Source organism: Lepidothrix coronata, unplaced genomic scaffold, assembly GCF_001604755.1.
Source record: "Lepidothrix coronata isolate B3197 unplaced genomic scaffold, Lepidothrix_coronata-1.0 Scaffold113, whole genome shotgun sequence".
Classification (NCBI taxonomy): Eukaryota; Metazoa; Chordata; class Aves; order Passeriformes; family Pipridae; genus Lepidothrix; species Lepidothrix coronata.
In genome coordinates, this window is record NW_016690293.1 from 2,620,684 (window position 1) to 2,635,630 (window position 14,947).

The 14,947-nt window shown below is 35.7% G+C and overlaps 1 protein-coding gene across 1 annotated transcript in view; it reads left to right on the forward strand.

The window, feature by feature from the left end:
• NBAS (neuroblastoma amplified sequence) overlaps nt 1–14,947 on the forward strand; it is a 165,869-nt gene that overhangs the window by 9,969 nt on the left and 140,953 nt on the right. Inside the window, exons 8-14 of the mRNA XM_017824811.1 lie at nt 383–516; nt 639–737; nt 5,334–5,472; nt 6,242–6,307; nt 9,811–9,939; nt 12,675–12,738; nt 14,005–14,198. Coding sequence (XP_017680300.1) covers nt 383–516; nt 639–737; nt 5,334–5,472; nt 6,242–6,307; nt 9,811–9,939; nt 12,675–12,738; nt 14,005–14,198 — 825 coding nt within the window. The remainder of the gene's footprint in view (nt 1–382; nt 517–638; nt 738–5,333; nt 5,473–6,241; nt 6,308–9,810; nt 9,940–12,674; nt 12,739–14,004; nt 14,199–14,947) is intronic.

Below are 14,947 nucleotides of genomic sequence, written 5' to 3' on the forward strand. Positions count from 1 at the left end.
ATTTCATATACAGAGTCAATTATAAATCCAGAAATATTGCTGCTAGAGCAACATGAGGAATTTTTTTGCTTGGTATGATAGTAGATAACTGCTGTCAACAGGCCCCACATAATATATTTCCTATTTTGTATGTTCAAAGGTTGTATTAAACTGATTTGTGAAGGTGAATGAAATGTATTTCCTTAGTATATTGTCTTTGCAGAATTTATAGTAGTAAGATTTCTTTAAAAGAAAGATAAAAGGAAGTGTATTTTGTTACTAATACAAACTATAAAGCGTTTTATTATTTTAATACAATATAATAGATTATATATAGTAACAAAGACACTTTTTTTTAAAATCTCTTTTTTCTCTCAATGTCTGTCTTCATTTTTGGGTAAAGACAGCAAGTTTTCCAGGAGATCTGAGTTATGCTATTGCTGGATTGATCTTTCTAGAATACAAAGCAAGTGCTCAGTGGTCAGCTGAACTGCTTGTTGTTAATTATCGTGGAGAACTGAGAAGTTATCTTGTAAGGTAAGCATACATTTTGACTTAGTTTAAGAAGCTGCAGTGAACTTCAAAGGAATTCTTTCTACTCTTTCTAGAAAATAAATCTGAAATAATCCATGGTTTTTTTTTTTTCCCTGCATACTTAGTGTTGGAACAAATCAGAGCTTTCAAGAAAGTCATAGTTTCAGCTTTAGCAGCCATTACACCCATGGTATTACAACTGTCATTTATCATCCTGGTCACAGGTAAGTGCTCTCTGCTACCTGACAGTGATATGTAAATGATGAACAAAAGTGGCAAAATAAGCATTGAAGTGTGTTGGATATGGAGGGGGAGAAAAACCCCTATTTTAAAATTGGTGTTTAGTGCATCAGTAATAAGTTATGTCTCTTTCTACCTATGAAAGAAGACTTAGTTGATTTCACTTGAATAATTAGGTAATGAAAGTCAAGTTCTGTCCTTTCTGTCTGAGTACCTTGCATAAGCAGCATGCATTTTGTAGAATATTAGGAGTAGCTTCAAAAGACATTTCTGAGTGTGGTGGGGGTAAAGGCTGATATGTGTTTGGTTGGAGGTTTTTTTTTCTTGTTTGTTTTATTGTTTCGATTTGTAATTGACTGCTGGACTTGTTGGCCACCCCGTTTTCCCTAGTGTTCTGACTGGAACTGCCAGGCTTCTGTATTTGGAGTTGTCCTGTGATGTGTTTTCTCTACTAATAACCTGTTGGTTACAGAAACAAAACTTGAAAGGTGACCTAATTGACTGCCTGCTCTTGAACCCAATGTAGTTGGAATAGGTACTGGTTAGCCTACTACTTACGCTAAAAATGTGCCTATTTTTTTAATATCAACTTGCTATATAGCAAGATAAATTCAGCAACTCTTTTTCCTACTTCTTTTCAGTTGTAGGGACTAAACTTCATTATAGATATTTTTCTTCTATTACATCTACTAGGATTGAACCCATTAGTGCAGTACATTATATCACTGTTTAGTTTTAAATGGAAATTAGGCTTGGTTATGGAATACCAGAAGAAGCTCACTGTTAAAATCTTGTTCTTATTCTTCAGTGTTAAGTGAATTTTAAGTGTCCTGTCCTATCTATCTTGGGAAAAAAGATTATTATTAATGAGATGTAATGTTCTTCTAGCTTTTTATTTTGAGAGATTAATTTTGCTTATGATTCCTTCTTGCTACCTAATTCATATCTAGTAATTTCACCTAATTAATATTCAGTATACTAAATGTATAGTTTTGATGTAGTAAGTGAGGATTATGGAGCTTTGGTAGCACTACCTGACCAGACAACAGAAACGACTCATTGTTTCCTTTGATCAGACCAGAGTTAATGGTTCTGACACCATTTCCAAAGTTATCTTTTCTGGTCCTAATATTAGGAAGTAGATTGCTGGAACAGTAAGTGTTGCAAAGAATGTTGGGTAATAGTCAAAGAAGAGTCAAGTAATTACTCTGATGTTATTATAGATGCTTATGCTTGCTTTTAATTTTTGTGACTTTTTGAGTAAATGATGTCAGAACTGTTAAACTCTTATAATGGATGAATCCATTAGCAAGAAAATATGTAGCAAACCAGTTTGTCAAGCAAATAGTATGGACAAATAGTGTGTGCTAGTGGCAACCTCTTGCCATAGAGATTTAGAAGAAACGGAAAAATTGCAATAATGTCAAGTTTTGTTTTCTTTCTTTCCTCCCACCTTGAAGAGAATGATATCTTTGTTTTTCCTACTATTCTTGTAAGATCTTAGGTTAATGTTTTTAAAACTTGATATTAGTATGAAGTAAAAGAACAAGAGACAATGCTGGGTTTGTGCTTAGAACATTGGTCATTAAAATTGTCTTTTTACGGAAGCTTATTGTTGGCATATTTTGTTGTCCATGTTGCAGATTTTCTAGGGAGAGAAATGACCTTTCCTTACATGGAGAAATGTGGTTCTATCTGCTGCTGACCTAATAAGTTTTTGTAATGTGTGTGGCATACACCTTCAGGAATTACTTGTTTTTACCAGGAAATATTATGACTCATTTCATGAAAATAAAACTAGTCAGATGGAGTCCCCTGTGATTGTAGTATCTCCTGCTATATGCAGGAGATATAAGCCAGTTAACTGGCTTAGTAAAGTTGAAAAATTGATGCTTGAAAAAACGCACAATTGGATGGAATGGATCGAAAGCAAGAGAACTGATGTTTTGCCCTTCATATAGGCAAGTGCTTTCTGATTTGAATTTAATCTGTGGTAGAAAACTAAATTTGACATTGGAGAACTCTAAATTCATGATCAGAGTCTCTTGCTGAAATTTTCTTGTTAACCAAAAAAAAAAAAACCAGAAGGAGTTGAAGGCAGGCACTTTAAAATTGTGCATTAAATAAAATGGTAGATATATAGGGACACCTGAAAGTTTTCATATTCAATAACGCGAACTTTGATCACTTAGCATAAGTTCAACTTTGTCGATTTGTGCTTTCCTGCATTTCATTCAGCCTCAGATGAAGTTACACTGGACTATCTTTACTGCTTGTAAGGCTTGACTTACTGCACTTTGTATTACTGTGTATTTGTGCATTACCCATTACAGAGCAATAAAAGAGCACTTAAGAACTTAATGCACTTAACTTTTTCAACTAGATGTATGATAATTGCAAAGAGAATATATCAGTAGGGAATGTATCTGAAGCAAGAGTTTTGGGGAAAAGTCTAATAATGAATTTCACTGTTGTTAAAATGTGTTATATACCTTAATTTAGATACCAAATGTTGGTGTCCTCTTGTGATGCAGTCTTCATCTAGGATGGAATTTATGGTGCACTTTAGTTGACAAAACTTTAATGTCTGCTTCAGTGGGAACTCTTTGTAAGCTCTAATGTAAGTTTCAACAACTGCTTGAGTATCTTAATCTGGAACTGAATGTCTTACCTCAGGGTTATCCGTAGTAAGACTGCTAGAGAAAATGTTTGATGTTAAAGCCTAAAGTTTGCGATGAAGGCCTTGTGATGAAAGAGTTGAAGGGTTTCAGATTCAGTTGAAATTTTTTTATTGTACCAAAATTGATGAATGAAGATATGCCATTGAAGAATGGCATATCAAGTTTTTCTTGGATGCCTGAATTGAAGTTGTTGTTTTCAAGACCAGTGTTACACTGGTTATCTTCAACCCTACTTTGTAGCAACCTGTAGAATAGAGTACACCTGCGGTACTTTAGTCATTTTTTAAGACTGAAGGAACCCCATGAAATCATCTAATCCATTCCCTTCACTGCAGGATCAGCTGGAGCAGGTTGCTTGGACCCATGTCTCAGCAGTTCAAGACCTGCACATCTGTATCCTCCCTTGAGAGTGTGGTCTGAGTCAAGGCCTCTGATGTGCTGGAGGAGCTGCTCCAGAGGGTGCTGGGGACTGAGCCTGGCAGTGCATCACCACAATTGTGCGGAACATGTACAGAGACAGGTTCTGGTCATCATTTTCTGCAAAGTGCTGCACAAAATGCTACAGACATTGTCTGCTCTCTAGGCACTTACTGATCTTTACAATTCCCTGAAAGGAGGTTGTAACCAGGTGGGGATTTGCCTCTTCTCCCAGGCAGCTAGCAACAGGACAAGAGGACGTGGTCTTAAGCTGCACCAAGGCAGGTTTAGGTTGGACATGAGGAGGAATTTCTTCTCAGAAAGAATGATTAGACATTGGAATGGGCTGCCCAGGGAGGTTGTGGAGTCTCTGTCCCTGGAGTTGGTCTAGTTGGCGTGGTGGTGTTCAGTCATAGGTTGGACTTGATGATCTCAGAGGTCTTTTCCAACGTAATTGATTTTGTTATTAATCTGTGGTTTGTGAATAGCATGAGACCTGGAAATATTCAATAAATTTTACTGACCTCTTGAAGAGGATTAAATGGGGAAGGAAATTTTCTTCCTGGACTTTTTTTTTTCTTTTTTTCTTTCATTGGACTTTTGTGGGAAAAGTTTTGAAATGCACCCAGGGCAGAGCTGAGCTGTATCTGTGGCAGCCGCTAGGGAGCAGAGCACTTCAGGAGTGATGCAGCCTTGGAAAAGGGATAATGGAGCATTCCCAGGTCTGAGCTCTGGGCTCTTACAATTGCGCCTTTTTGGCAGATTCTTTACTTTTGATGGGTTATTCATTAAAATGATGCTTCCAAACAAACTTAGACACATATTCTCAAAGTTTTCATCAAAATAGTCATTAGTTAAATATAGAACTGCTTGTTAATAAGGTGGAAGGGCTTCAAGGGAAAATACTTTGATTCAGTTTAATGTCAATCAGCAATAATTATAAGAGTTATGTCAAAGTTTTTAAAATGCCATCTACTGTGTGTAACAAAATTATTACATGTATAATCAGTAGAGTGGCTTTAGAAAACAGAATTAACAAATCTCGATGCTTTCAGTTCCTCAGTGAAAGAGAAGTAGCTTTTATGCCACATCTGAATAAATGGAAACCTAATGCTTGAACAGAATGGTCAGAACTTTTCATAGGCTTAAGCTATAATTTTTTATAGTTTTGATGGTAAGGCAGAAACTCAAACTTGTAGACAAACTCACTTTATTTTAAATGTTGGGAATTATGACTTATCTGGAAAGCTACAGAAGAGAATGGATAGGTATAAATGCCACAAATAACAACTGACACTCAAATAATATTTAAATACTTTTAGATTTCAAGGTATTTATTGACAGACAAAGGTTATTGAGGCTCTTAACTGTCTTAGTATACTTAGTCTTTTTGTTGCTGCAAGCAGACTGCTCTAGACTTAAGACTATGAGAAAAAATGTGGCAGTATATGAAACCATAATATGCCTTTATATATTTTACAGACTTCTCCTTGTAGGAGGCTGTGAAACAGATGAAGATGGAGTATCTAAAGCAGCTGGTTGTGGGATATCTGCTTGGAGAATTCTGTCAGGTTCTCCCCATTACAAACAGGTCACTAGTTATGAAGATGACGTTAGAATAGTAAGTATTTGTCCTCATTTTGCTGGATGAATATTGTCACTGCCAGAATTATCTGACTGGACGTTCAATATGTCTCTTTTTGAAACAAGAATTTAATGCAGTTGTTGCTATTTTCTAAGGTATGATGTGAATGTCTTAAGTAGTTATCTTTTCCCGCCCTGTATCTGTCTGTTTTTGCTTTTTCTGTAGTATGATTTGAAATTTAAGTTCTTGATTATCACTTGGGGTTTTAAAACCCAAAACAATAAGAAAGAACAAAAATATTGTAACACGGAAATGAGTGAACTCCTCAGTTGTACACTGGGATATGTCTTTGGAAAAAGCCTCCAGTTTGTCCTTTTATTACTTTAGAAGAAAAGACAGCATGCCTGAAATAAATGTTTCAGTTTGACTCTAGATTTCTTTTGCTTCTAGTAGAAGTAAATATTTGATTTAGTAACAACTTGGTTATACTGAAATCAATTTACAATATACCAGTTTAAATTCCAGTATTTACTCTTATGTAGGTATTGCTTAGAATTATAAGGGAGCTGCTAATTTAATTGCAAATGAGTAGTGGTTTTCTGTGACATGTTACATACCTAATGAAGTGGACGAAATTACACAAACTGGATTTTATTATCCTTGCATTATTTTGAAGTGGGCAGTTTTATGGAAATTTAAAGAATCCTGCACAGTTGTTTTAGTATTTGAGATATGACTTAATTTTTGGTGCATAAAACAATGTAGAGATTGTCTTTCATTGAATGATTTGTTTCTGTTTTTACAGGCACAGAGAAGAGGATTATTAAGGATTATGAATTTAAGATTTTACAGCAGACGGGGAACAGAACAGGTATTAAGATCTAGGTCTACCTCAGAAATGTATTTTACTAACATAATTGTCCATTAATGACTATCTGAGAAACTGACTAAAAGTAGGTTTTACTTTATGCAACTTAACACTCTGTGAAATTAAAGCTAAAAGTTTGTTCTTTTTTATTAAGTGGAGAAGCATGCTATTTATTTGGTTTTCTTAAAAATCCAATTAGTTCATCTGCTGAAGCTTGAATCATTGGATTTCAGGAACAGGTCTAGAGATGTAGATTCAATATTAAATGTAAACTTGTTCAAAAAGGAAGGTATAAGAAGCCACGTGGTTATTTGTTAATGAATGTAATAATCATGGCATGTTAGATGTGTTACATATTCTACAAGAAGAAAGTAGATTATGATAAGTTTCTCAAATATATGCCCAGGAGGGGAGTAAGAAGAATAAAACCCAGCCTTCTGCACTACCCCACTCCCACTAGAAAACAACAAAACCCCCTCACCTTACAGCCCAAAATTGTCATACAATGTGGGGAAGAAAAAATGGATGGATTCAAACTAATCATTCATGGCTTAAATAGGGCAGACACAAAGACTTGATTTTTTCTAGTCTGAGATACTAAGGAAACATTTTGCTAAGTAACTTCAAAAGTTTATTAAGGATCAGACTTCTACTACTGGGATGCATGTGAACCTAATAAAACTGCTGATGAGAATCAACTTGTTCTTAACAAAACCTGAGTATGGATTTTGTATTCTCTCCCCTGAGTGAGTGGGTGTTAGAATGTCACACTGAGGTGTAGGTATGTGCTTTCTGTATTTCTAAGGCTTTGTACGCAGTGCTCGTGGCTTTCTTGTATATGCCCTAGGAGCTGCCCATGCACCACTGCACCACCTTCTCTTACCTCTTGTCTACTAATCGTGTGTAGCCTCTTTCTATTCCCCTTTCCCTTCTTGTAAAAAAATTTTTTTCCCTTCTTTTTCTTTACAAAGAAAAACCAGTAAAGAATGTGTCTACCACCTTCAACCTGTGTCCTCCTGAGAGGAAAAATGCTTGTTTGGAAGTTATATGGACTTAGGAAATGACCTTAATAGATCTTTTGGGATGTTTAGGTGACTGGTTAAAAGAAGTCGCATGCTTGATTGGAAGGGGAAAATAAATCTTTCTGAATCTGTCTCAAGGGCGGAATGGGAAAAGATTTTATTTCCTTCACTGAAAATATAAAAGAGAAAGCTGAAGTAAAGTTTTTTTACTGAAAAGCTTGTACTGAGTGTAGCTATACTAAACTTCAACTTCATTGCACTTGCCAGTACTAAATTAACAAAGAAAAGCAGAGACTGTTATTCATCCTTGAATGTTTTGATCCAATTTCAGAGATTATGGCTTAAATATGTGAGATATAGTTTGTATTCTCAGTGGCAAATTAACACCAGGGTTAAAATATGGCAGGCACAGCAGCTGGAGGACTTGTGTATTAGAACTAGCTATACTGGTATTGGATTCTTAGTGTTCCTACCTTAAGTGACACTTAGAAAATGTTAGGTGCCAACCTGCTGACGTTTTCAAAATCTTATTTTGAAGTTCCCTTACGTTGTCAAGCTGTTTACAGAGGCAGCATTGCCTGCTTTGCCAAAAGACTCATTAATTTTTATAGATAAGAGTGTGTGGGTGGTAAATTTGAGTGTGTTAATATCTAAATCTAACAGCAAGAGAGTAATTACTGACTACTAAGTAAACATTTACCTGTTTTTAAGATCTGGGATGTATACCACTATCAGTTATCTGAACAGGTTATATATTTTGGCTCTATGTTTCTAAGTCCTTTAACAGTCTTTTGTTCTTTATGCATGCAAATTGATCCGTAAAGAGAGAATTGCCATTGTAGGCATGTACAATTCCTGAGCAAACCACAGTTGAAAGTACAGTACTCTGGCTTCTTAGGAATATAATCAGAGAATACTTAGGAAATTTTTCTAATATAAATAATGCTTAACTGATTAAAAAAAACCCTTAATGCTTCCCTTTTCAATTAAAAACACACTTTAGGCTTGGATTTAAGCAGTGCTCTCAATAGCTGCAAACCACTGTACAACAGTGAGCAGATTCCTCGATTGTCAGTTTTCTGTGACATAAAGATGTAACTTAGAAAGCCTAAGAAATAAAAGTAATAAAAAAAACCCCAACCCCAAAATAACATATCTACCTGAAAAGAATGTTTATATCTTCAAATGATACCTACTACTAATGTTCTGTAGAAATACCATTAAAACTTCTTAATTGATGGAGGTCATTTAACATTTTTGTACTTCATTTATGTTGGGGTATTTTCCAAGAGGGGAAGTGTCGGCTTAAAAACTGGTTGGACAGTTTTAACATTACTGTAGGTGAATCTTTATTAGGAAGTTTTTAAAAGTGAACTAACAAAATGGAATTTTATAAACAATGTAATTTTGGAGAATCTGCACTTTGCTGTCTTTCAGTGAAGATTAGACTATCTAAGGACCTAATGATCTTTCTGAAAACATAGTAGTTGTGGTGGGAGCGGGGGGAATAAATATAAAATGTATTTTCAGAAATTATTATTCATTGCTACCATAACAGTGGTGCTAAATTTGACTTTAAAATTTGAGCGCATATTTAGAGGGTCTTGTGGAAATAGCATATAGATTTGGTTGTAGTTGTGTGGGATTTCATGAATCCTTAAGGAAATATTTTGTTAGAAGTATGTTTTGCCTCTTAGGGTATCCAGAGCTGAAGGAAGACTGTATCCAGGAGCATTTTTGTAGCCTTGATGAAGTTTACTTACAGATGTTGAATTATTTCATCTGTATGGACTTAATCTGATACTTGCTGTGTTGCTGCTTAGTCTGTTGTTACGCAAGAGATTCTTAAATTCTGATTTAGTGTCCTGAAATGAATGATGTACTCCTCCAAGATCTCTCCACGTGTGTATTTCTTGTATTTCCTTTTCTTTTTATTTTAAATTTAAATATTTGGTTTGTAATAATGCCCACCCACTAGTTTGCTCCCAGGGAGAAAGAGCTGTACTGAACTGTGTTTTGGTAACAGTCTTCCTTGTGTGGACCTGAGAGACAGGACAGTAGAAAACTGAAGCTGCTGAAGGTTTTTTCTGTACAGAGAATGACGTGCAATTTTCCCTCCAAGTAGCTCTGCATTGCTGTCAGGGGCGTTGTCCTAAGAATGCCACACTTCCAGGTTTTATTTGCTGTATAACAACGTGATGCAGAAGTTCACATTCTTAAAGATTTGTTCATGTTAAGGGACTTTTCTTACTTTATACAGATTGTTTTTACTCTTCCATGCCACAATGGATATCTCACCTTTATTCTTCTAGAGTAGGGGGTTTTTTTATTTATAGTTTATTATAATTTATTTATAATGTCAAATTTTCAGGATGGAAGATAGTACAAATTTCTTCCCTAAAATAGAAAAAAATATTTTTGGAGGAATTTTTTGGGGTATTCCTTGGTGTGTATTTTTGTTTACTTTGACATAATGTTTGGCAGGATGGAGTTTTCAAGATGAATCTTTCTCCTGATGGAGCTCTTTTGGCAGCTATTCATTTCTCAGGAAAACTGACAATCTGGTCTATTCCATCTCTCAGACAACAAGGAGAATGGGACCAAACTGATCAGGTAAGAAGGATGTACATGTTTAGAAACTTGATATATATATATTAATCTTCTGGAGATGTGTTTTCATAGGGAGATGAGAGTAGTTCAGATAACTGTGCCTTAGCTGCATTCTAGCTTTCCAATCAATTCCATGTTTTTCAAGAGCTCTGTATTTACTTCTATAACAATCTTTTATGTTTTAACCATCAACCATAAACTTGAAAAATTAAGAAAAAGAACCAATTATGTTGCAATGAATTTTTCATGAGGCCTTTTTGGTGCCAAGTAGGTAACACTGTTAGAAGATTGAAGCGCTATTATAAAACAGAAGTGGAGGCTAACAGGTAACTTTATTTGAATGGCTGAAACCAAATTATGCTGGATGTCTTATGTGTTCTTCTATGCCTCCCTCAAAATTTATCTTACCTTCTGCCAGATAACACTCTAGAATAGTTTATTAATCAATTTGTATTAAGTAATTTGCTTTCTGCAGGAATTGTTTGCAAAACTAAGTAGAGAAAGTTATGTTAGGAATTGCTCAGACACTGGCAAACTTGTGTAACTAGCGTGAGTTTAAATACTGGGAATTGAAAATTAATTAGTTTTCACAGAAAATTCTAAATAACCAATACACTCTCTGAGTAAAGATTAAACTTTATTTTAATGAGGAAATGTAGTTTGAAAAGTGACAAAACTGAAAATATGCACACTAGTATGTGAAGTATTCTGGTTTTCCTCCCATTAATTTCTTGACTAATAGATCATAGAATCACGCAGCATATGCTGAGATGAAAGGGACCCATAAGGATCATCGAGTCCAACCCTTAGTCTTGCACAGGACCATCCCGGACAGTCACTCCATGTGCCTGAGACTATCATCCAAATGCTTCTTAAACTCTGTCAGGCTTGCTGCTGTGACCACTTCCCTGGGGAGCCTGTTCCAGCACCCAACCACCCTCTGGTGAAGAACCTTTTTATAATATCCAACCTTAAACTCCCCTGACACAACTTCAGGCCATTCCCTCAAGTTCTGTCACTGGTCACCAGAGAGAAGAGATCAGTGTCTGCCTTCCCTCTTCCCCTCAAGAGGAAGTTGCAGACTGCGATGTCTCCCCTCGGTCTCCTCCAGGCTGAACAGACCGAGTGACCTCAGCCACTCCTCATATGGCTTCTCCTCAAGGCCCTTCACCATCTCCATTGCCTTCCTTTGGATGCTCTCTAAGAGCTTAGTGTCTTGTCTTCTACTGTGGTGCCCAAAACTGCACAAAATATTCCAGGTGAGGCTACCCCAATGCAGAGCAGAGCAGGACAATCCCCTCCCTTGACCAGCTCCTGCTGCTTTGCTTGATGCCCCCAGGACACGGTTGGCCCTCCTGGCTGCCAGAGCGCAAAATTTTGCCTGTGCCAAGATTTTCCTTCCTGCAGAGGGTGGGATTTGAACATGCACCTGCAGAGCACAAGGGATTCCCCAAGCCACTGAAAGGCTTTTCACTTTGAGTACTGTGTGTTATGTTCTAAACCTACAAGACATGAACCAACATCAGTTCCAAGTAGGGTAATGAAATGAGATCAAAATGTAATTTCAAGCTTATTTAGAAAAGTATTTTAGAAAAACATCAACATAAGGAAGAAAACCCCTCAAAAAATTTCTGCTGTAGTACTGGGAAAAGTGTTGTGTGTGTATATATGCATATCCATCTGTCTCTGTTTTTAATGTACACTTCAGACAGATTTGCTCAAGGATACTCAGTGAGTTGTATTTTTTTGCAGTAAAGAATATGTATTCTGAAGGAGTATTTGGGACTTTAATTCAGTGAGGATGATATAAAGGATATTCAGTAACTATTCTCAGAATTATGTTTGTAGGTGAAACTGGTGTGCAAATATAACGTATATTTTCATAATATGTGCAATTCCTATGTAATCATCACCCAAACATATTTGTGAAATTAGTTCTAGAGTGGACTCATCTTTACTTTCAATTAGTACTCTCTTCTTTCTACTGAAAAATTAAGTCCAAAAACCACTTTCTGCTTGACCCAAGCCTACTTTGGTTGTCTAAGCTGTATGATGTACCCATATTTCCACTGTGTTGCACTTAGGGGCAGGATTTCTGTCATCTCTATTGGTGTAGTTCCCATGTGTTCTCATGTTGTTTTAACTAAACAAAGTTAAAACAACAACACTGCAACATAATTCTAAACATTGCAGCACATCATTAAGTAATGCTGCTTCTCTTCTTGCAGTAGTCTTGAAAGGGGCTTTATAATTAAGAAAATAACCAGAGAAAATACTTGCCGTACTGTTCTGGACTGGTACACAGGACCACTACTCAGAGCAAACAGGAGGACTGTTTTGGAGATACTTTTGTATGCCTGCAGTCCTATGTATAGAAAGGAAAAGCAAACACTTGGCTTTCGATTGCTGGAGAGCCCTTATTTCAGAAATCTTTAGGGTATTATTTTTGTTTAATGCTGACCAGGCTAGGTCTTGTGGCACTCGTTTTCTAATATGGTGTTTTAGGAATCCAGAAGTCTATTTTGGCTTGTTTTTTTTTTTTTTTTTTAATTGTCTGAAGAAATGTACAATGATGCTACAGGAGCTGCATGTTTATGTTCAGGAAGAGTTTGAATTTATATGGAGCATTTTTATTGAAAAATGAGTGCGTCTGCAATAGTGTAAATAAACAGATTCTGTATTAGAAAGACTTACTTGCATAAAATCCTTTTTTTTCTCACAATTTTTTTTTTTTTTAGCCAGGCTATGATGAGCTCAACCCAGACTGGAAACTCTCTAGTGAAAAAAGAAAGAAAATAAAAGGTATGCAGTACAGTTAGATCATTATTTTATACCCTTGTGTAGATAAAAATAGTAATACAAATATACAAAGACCTGAAATGGCTTAGTTAAATCTCAGTCAGAATGGTTGCTAAAATTGTATGTATGATCTGAATTTGTGGTATGGCATAGCTAAATGAGTGTTACAATAGGGGTTTTTTAAGTTCTGTCTTAGGAATGCTTTTGTACCCATAACTATGATGATGTTTCAGTTAGTACAGGATTTCATTTTTTCTTTCTGTGAATGTCTAATAAATCTTGGAAGGTAATGTAATTTAAAGATACTGGCGTAAAATTCTAAAACCAAAGGACTTTGTTTCCTCTGACTGGATTTGCCTCATGTCAGTCTATTGTTTTCCAAAAATTCAGGCCACTGCATGCTGCCATTTAGCAGCTGGTTATTGCATGGCTGTTCCAAGAGTGCAGAGATCAATAGCAATTCCATGATCCATTTGCTGCTTGTATACATCTATATTATTAAAAGATCCCTGTTTCTTTGTACTATTTTTCTTGGTGATTCTGTCTTTGGGTTAATTCATCTGACCTTCTTGGGTAGGCTGCTGACTAAGCACAAGTAGAAAAGTGGGAAGCTGACCTGTTTCTCAGTGCTGTTTGGGGAAATATCGTTTTCATCTGAGAAGTGGGAAGTGACATGTAGTGAACAAATTGAGCCAACTCTCTGATGAATGTTTTGTCCCAACATCCAGTTACCACAATTAAGACAGTTTTGCAGATGCCACAGTTTCCATCTTCTAGACTTTTTTGTTTATTTGGTTTGTTAGTTTAATCTTCCTAACAACTTCATCTTGTAGGCTGTTTTAGGAGCCTTGTTCATAGTTGTCACTTGTCCTCAAAAGCAATGTAGCCTTTTCTGATTTTCATTAGTATTAGGTTTGTTGACAGGTCAAGGATGGCCTGATAGGTATTGAAGTAGGTCTTTATCAAATATCTAAAATTTGTCATATTTTGTACAAGTAAATCAGATTACTGTGAATTCTTTTTCTAAATAAATTATATATATTACATCTTTAAGTGATTTTTTTTTCTTCTCAGCAGCTTTATTTAATACAGAACTGATTTAGTAAAATGTAGTTGATATAAAATACAAACTTAGTGAATCAAGGTTGTACATATAATAGTAAATGTCTGTTAAATTAGGCCATATCTCTTAGTAATGAAAGTCTTTTCTGTTCTTATCTAGAGTTTAAAGTGATCTTTCTTTCTATGGTGCATTCTTATTTGTTTTAGATAAAGAATCCTATTACCCATTGATAGATGTAAATTGGTGGGCAGATAATTCTGTCATCTTGGCTCGATGCTCTGGTGCATTGACTGTGTCATCAGTCAAGACATTAAGAAACTTACTGGGAAAGTCATGTGAATGGTTTGAGAGTTCTCCTCAGGTCACTTCAGCTCATGATGGAGGATTTCTCAGTCTGGAGGTGAGGAATGTGCACAAGAAGATACCTTTTTGGAATGCAGTACAATAGTTTGTTTTTTTGTATGTAGTTCTAAGAGTGGCTGTGGTTATAAAAAGAAGTTGTTATTAGTAATAAAACAAGTGGTTCTTTTTCCTTATCTCTAGATGGGCATTGTAGGGAAATTCTGAACTTGCTGCAACTTAACTGTTGTAATAAAAACTTGATTGTCAAATAACTTCTGGAGAATAGAGGCAAAAATCTTAGAAGATTGAGTTGCAATGAGAGAAATCTTGCAGCAGGAGGCAGTTTGTGTTGACAGTTTTCGCTGCTTTGTTAGTGCACTTGAAGAACACTGCAAACATTCCTCTTCCATTTTGAAAGACATGCCTCTTACAGAGGGAGTATATTTAAGAGAAATTAAGACGGAGCCATTAAACGATACTTTTTTTGTTTATCTTTAGTAGGATTCCAGGAAGGAGTAGAATATTGTAAAGTTAATAATAAATTTTCTTTGAAACTAAGAAAATTACTCTTTCCTAAAGCTTACACTGAAATAGATATTAAACATATTAAAGAAAGATTTAAAATAATATTGGAATCAGAATATCTCAGTACATACCAAAGCTCGTGTGTATGTTTTTGGAAAGGTGTATTATTCTGGAGATAATATACTGCCAGTGACTAGCATATTGCAGCCCAAATATGTAGTCTGAGATTACATGGAACAGAAGACCTTGCTTTAAATGGCTGGAAGTTGAAAACACTCCTGA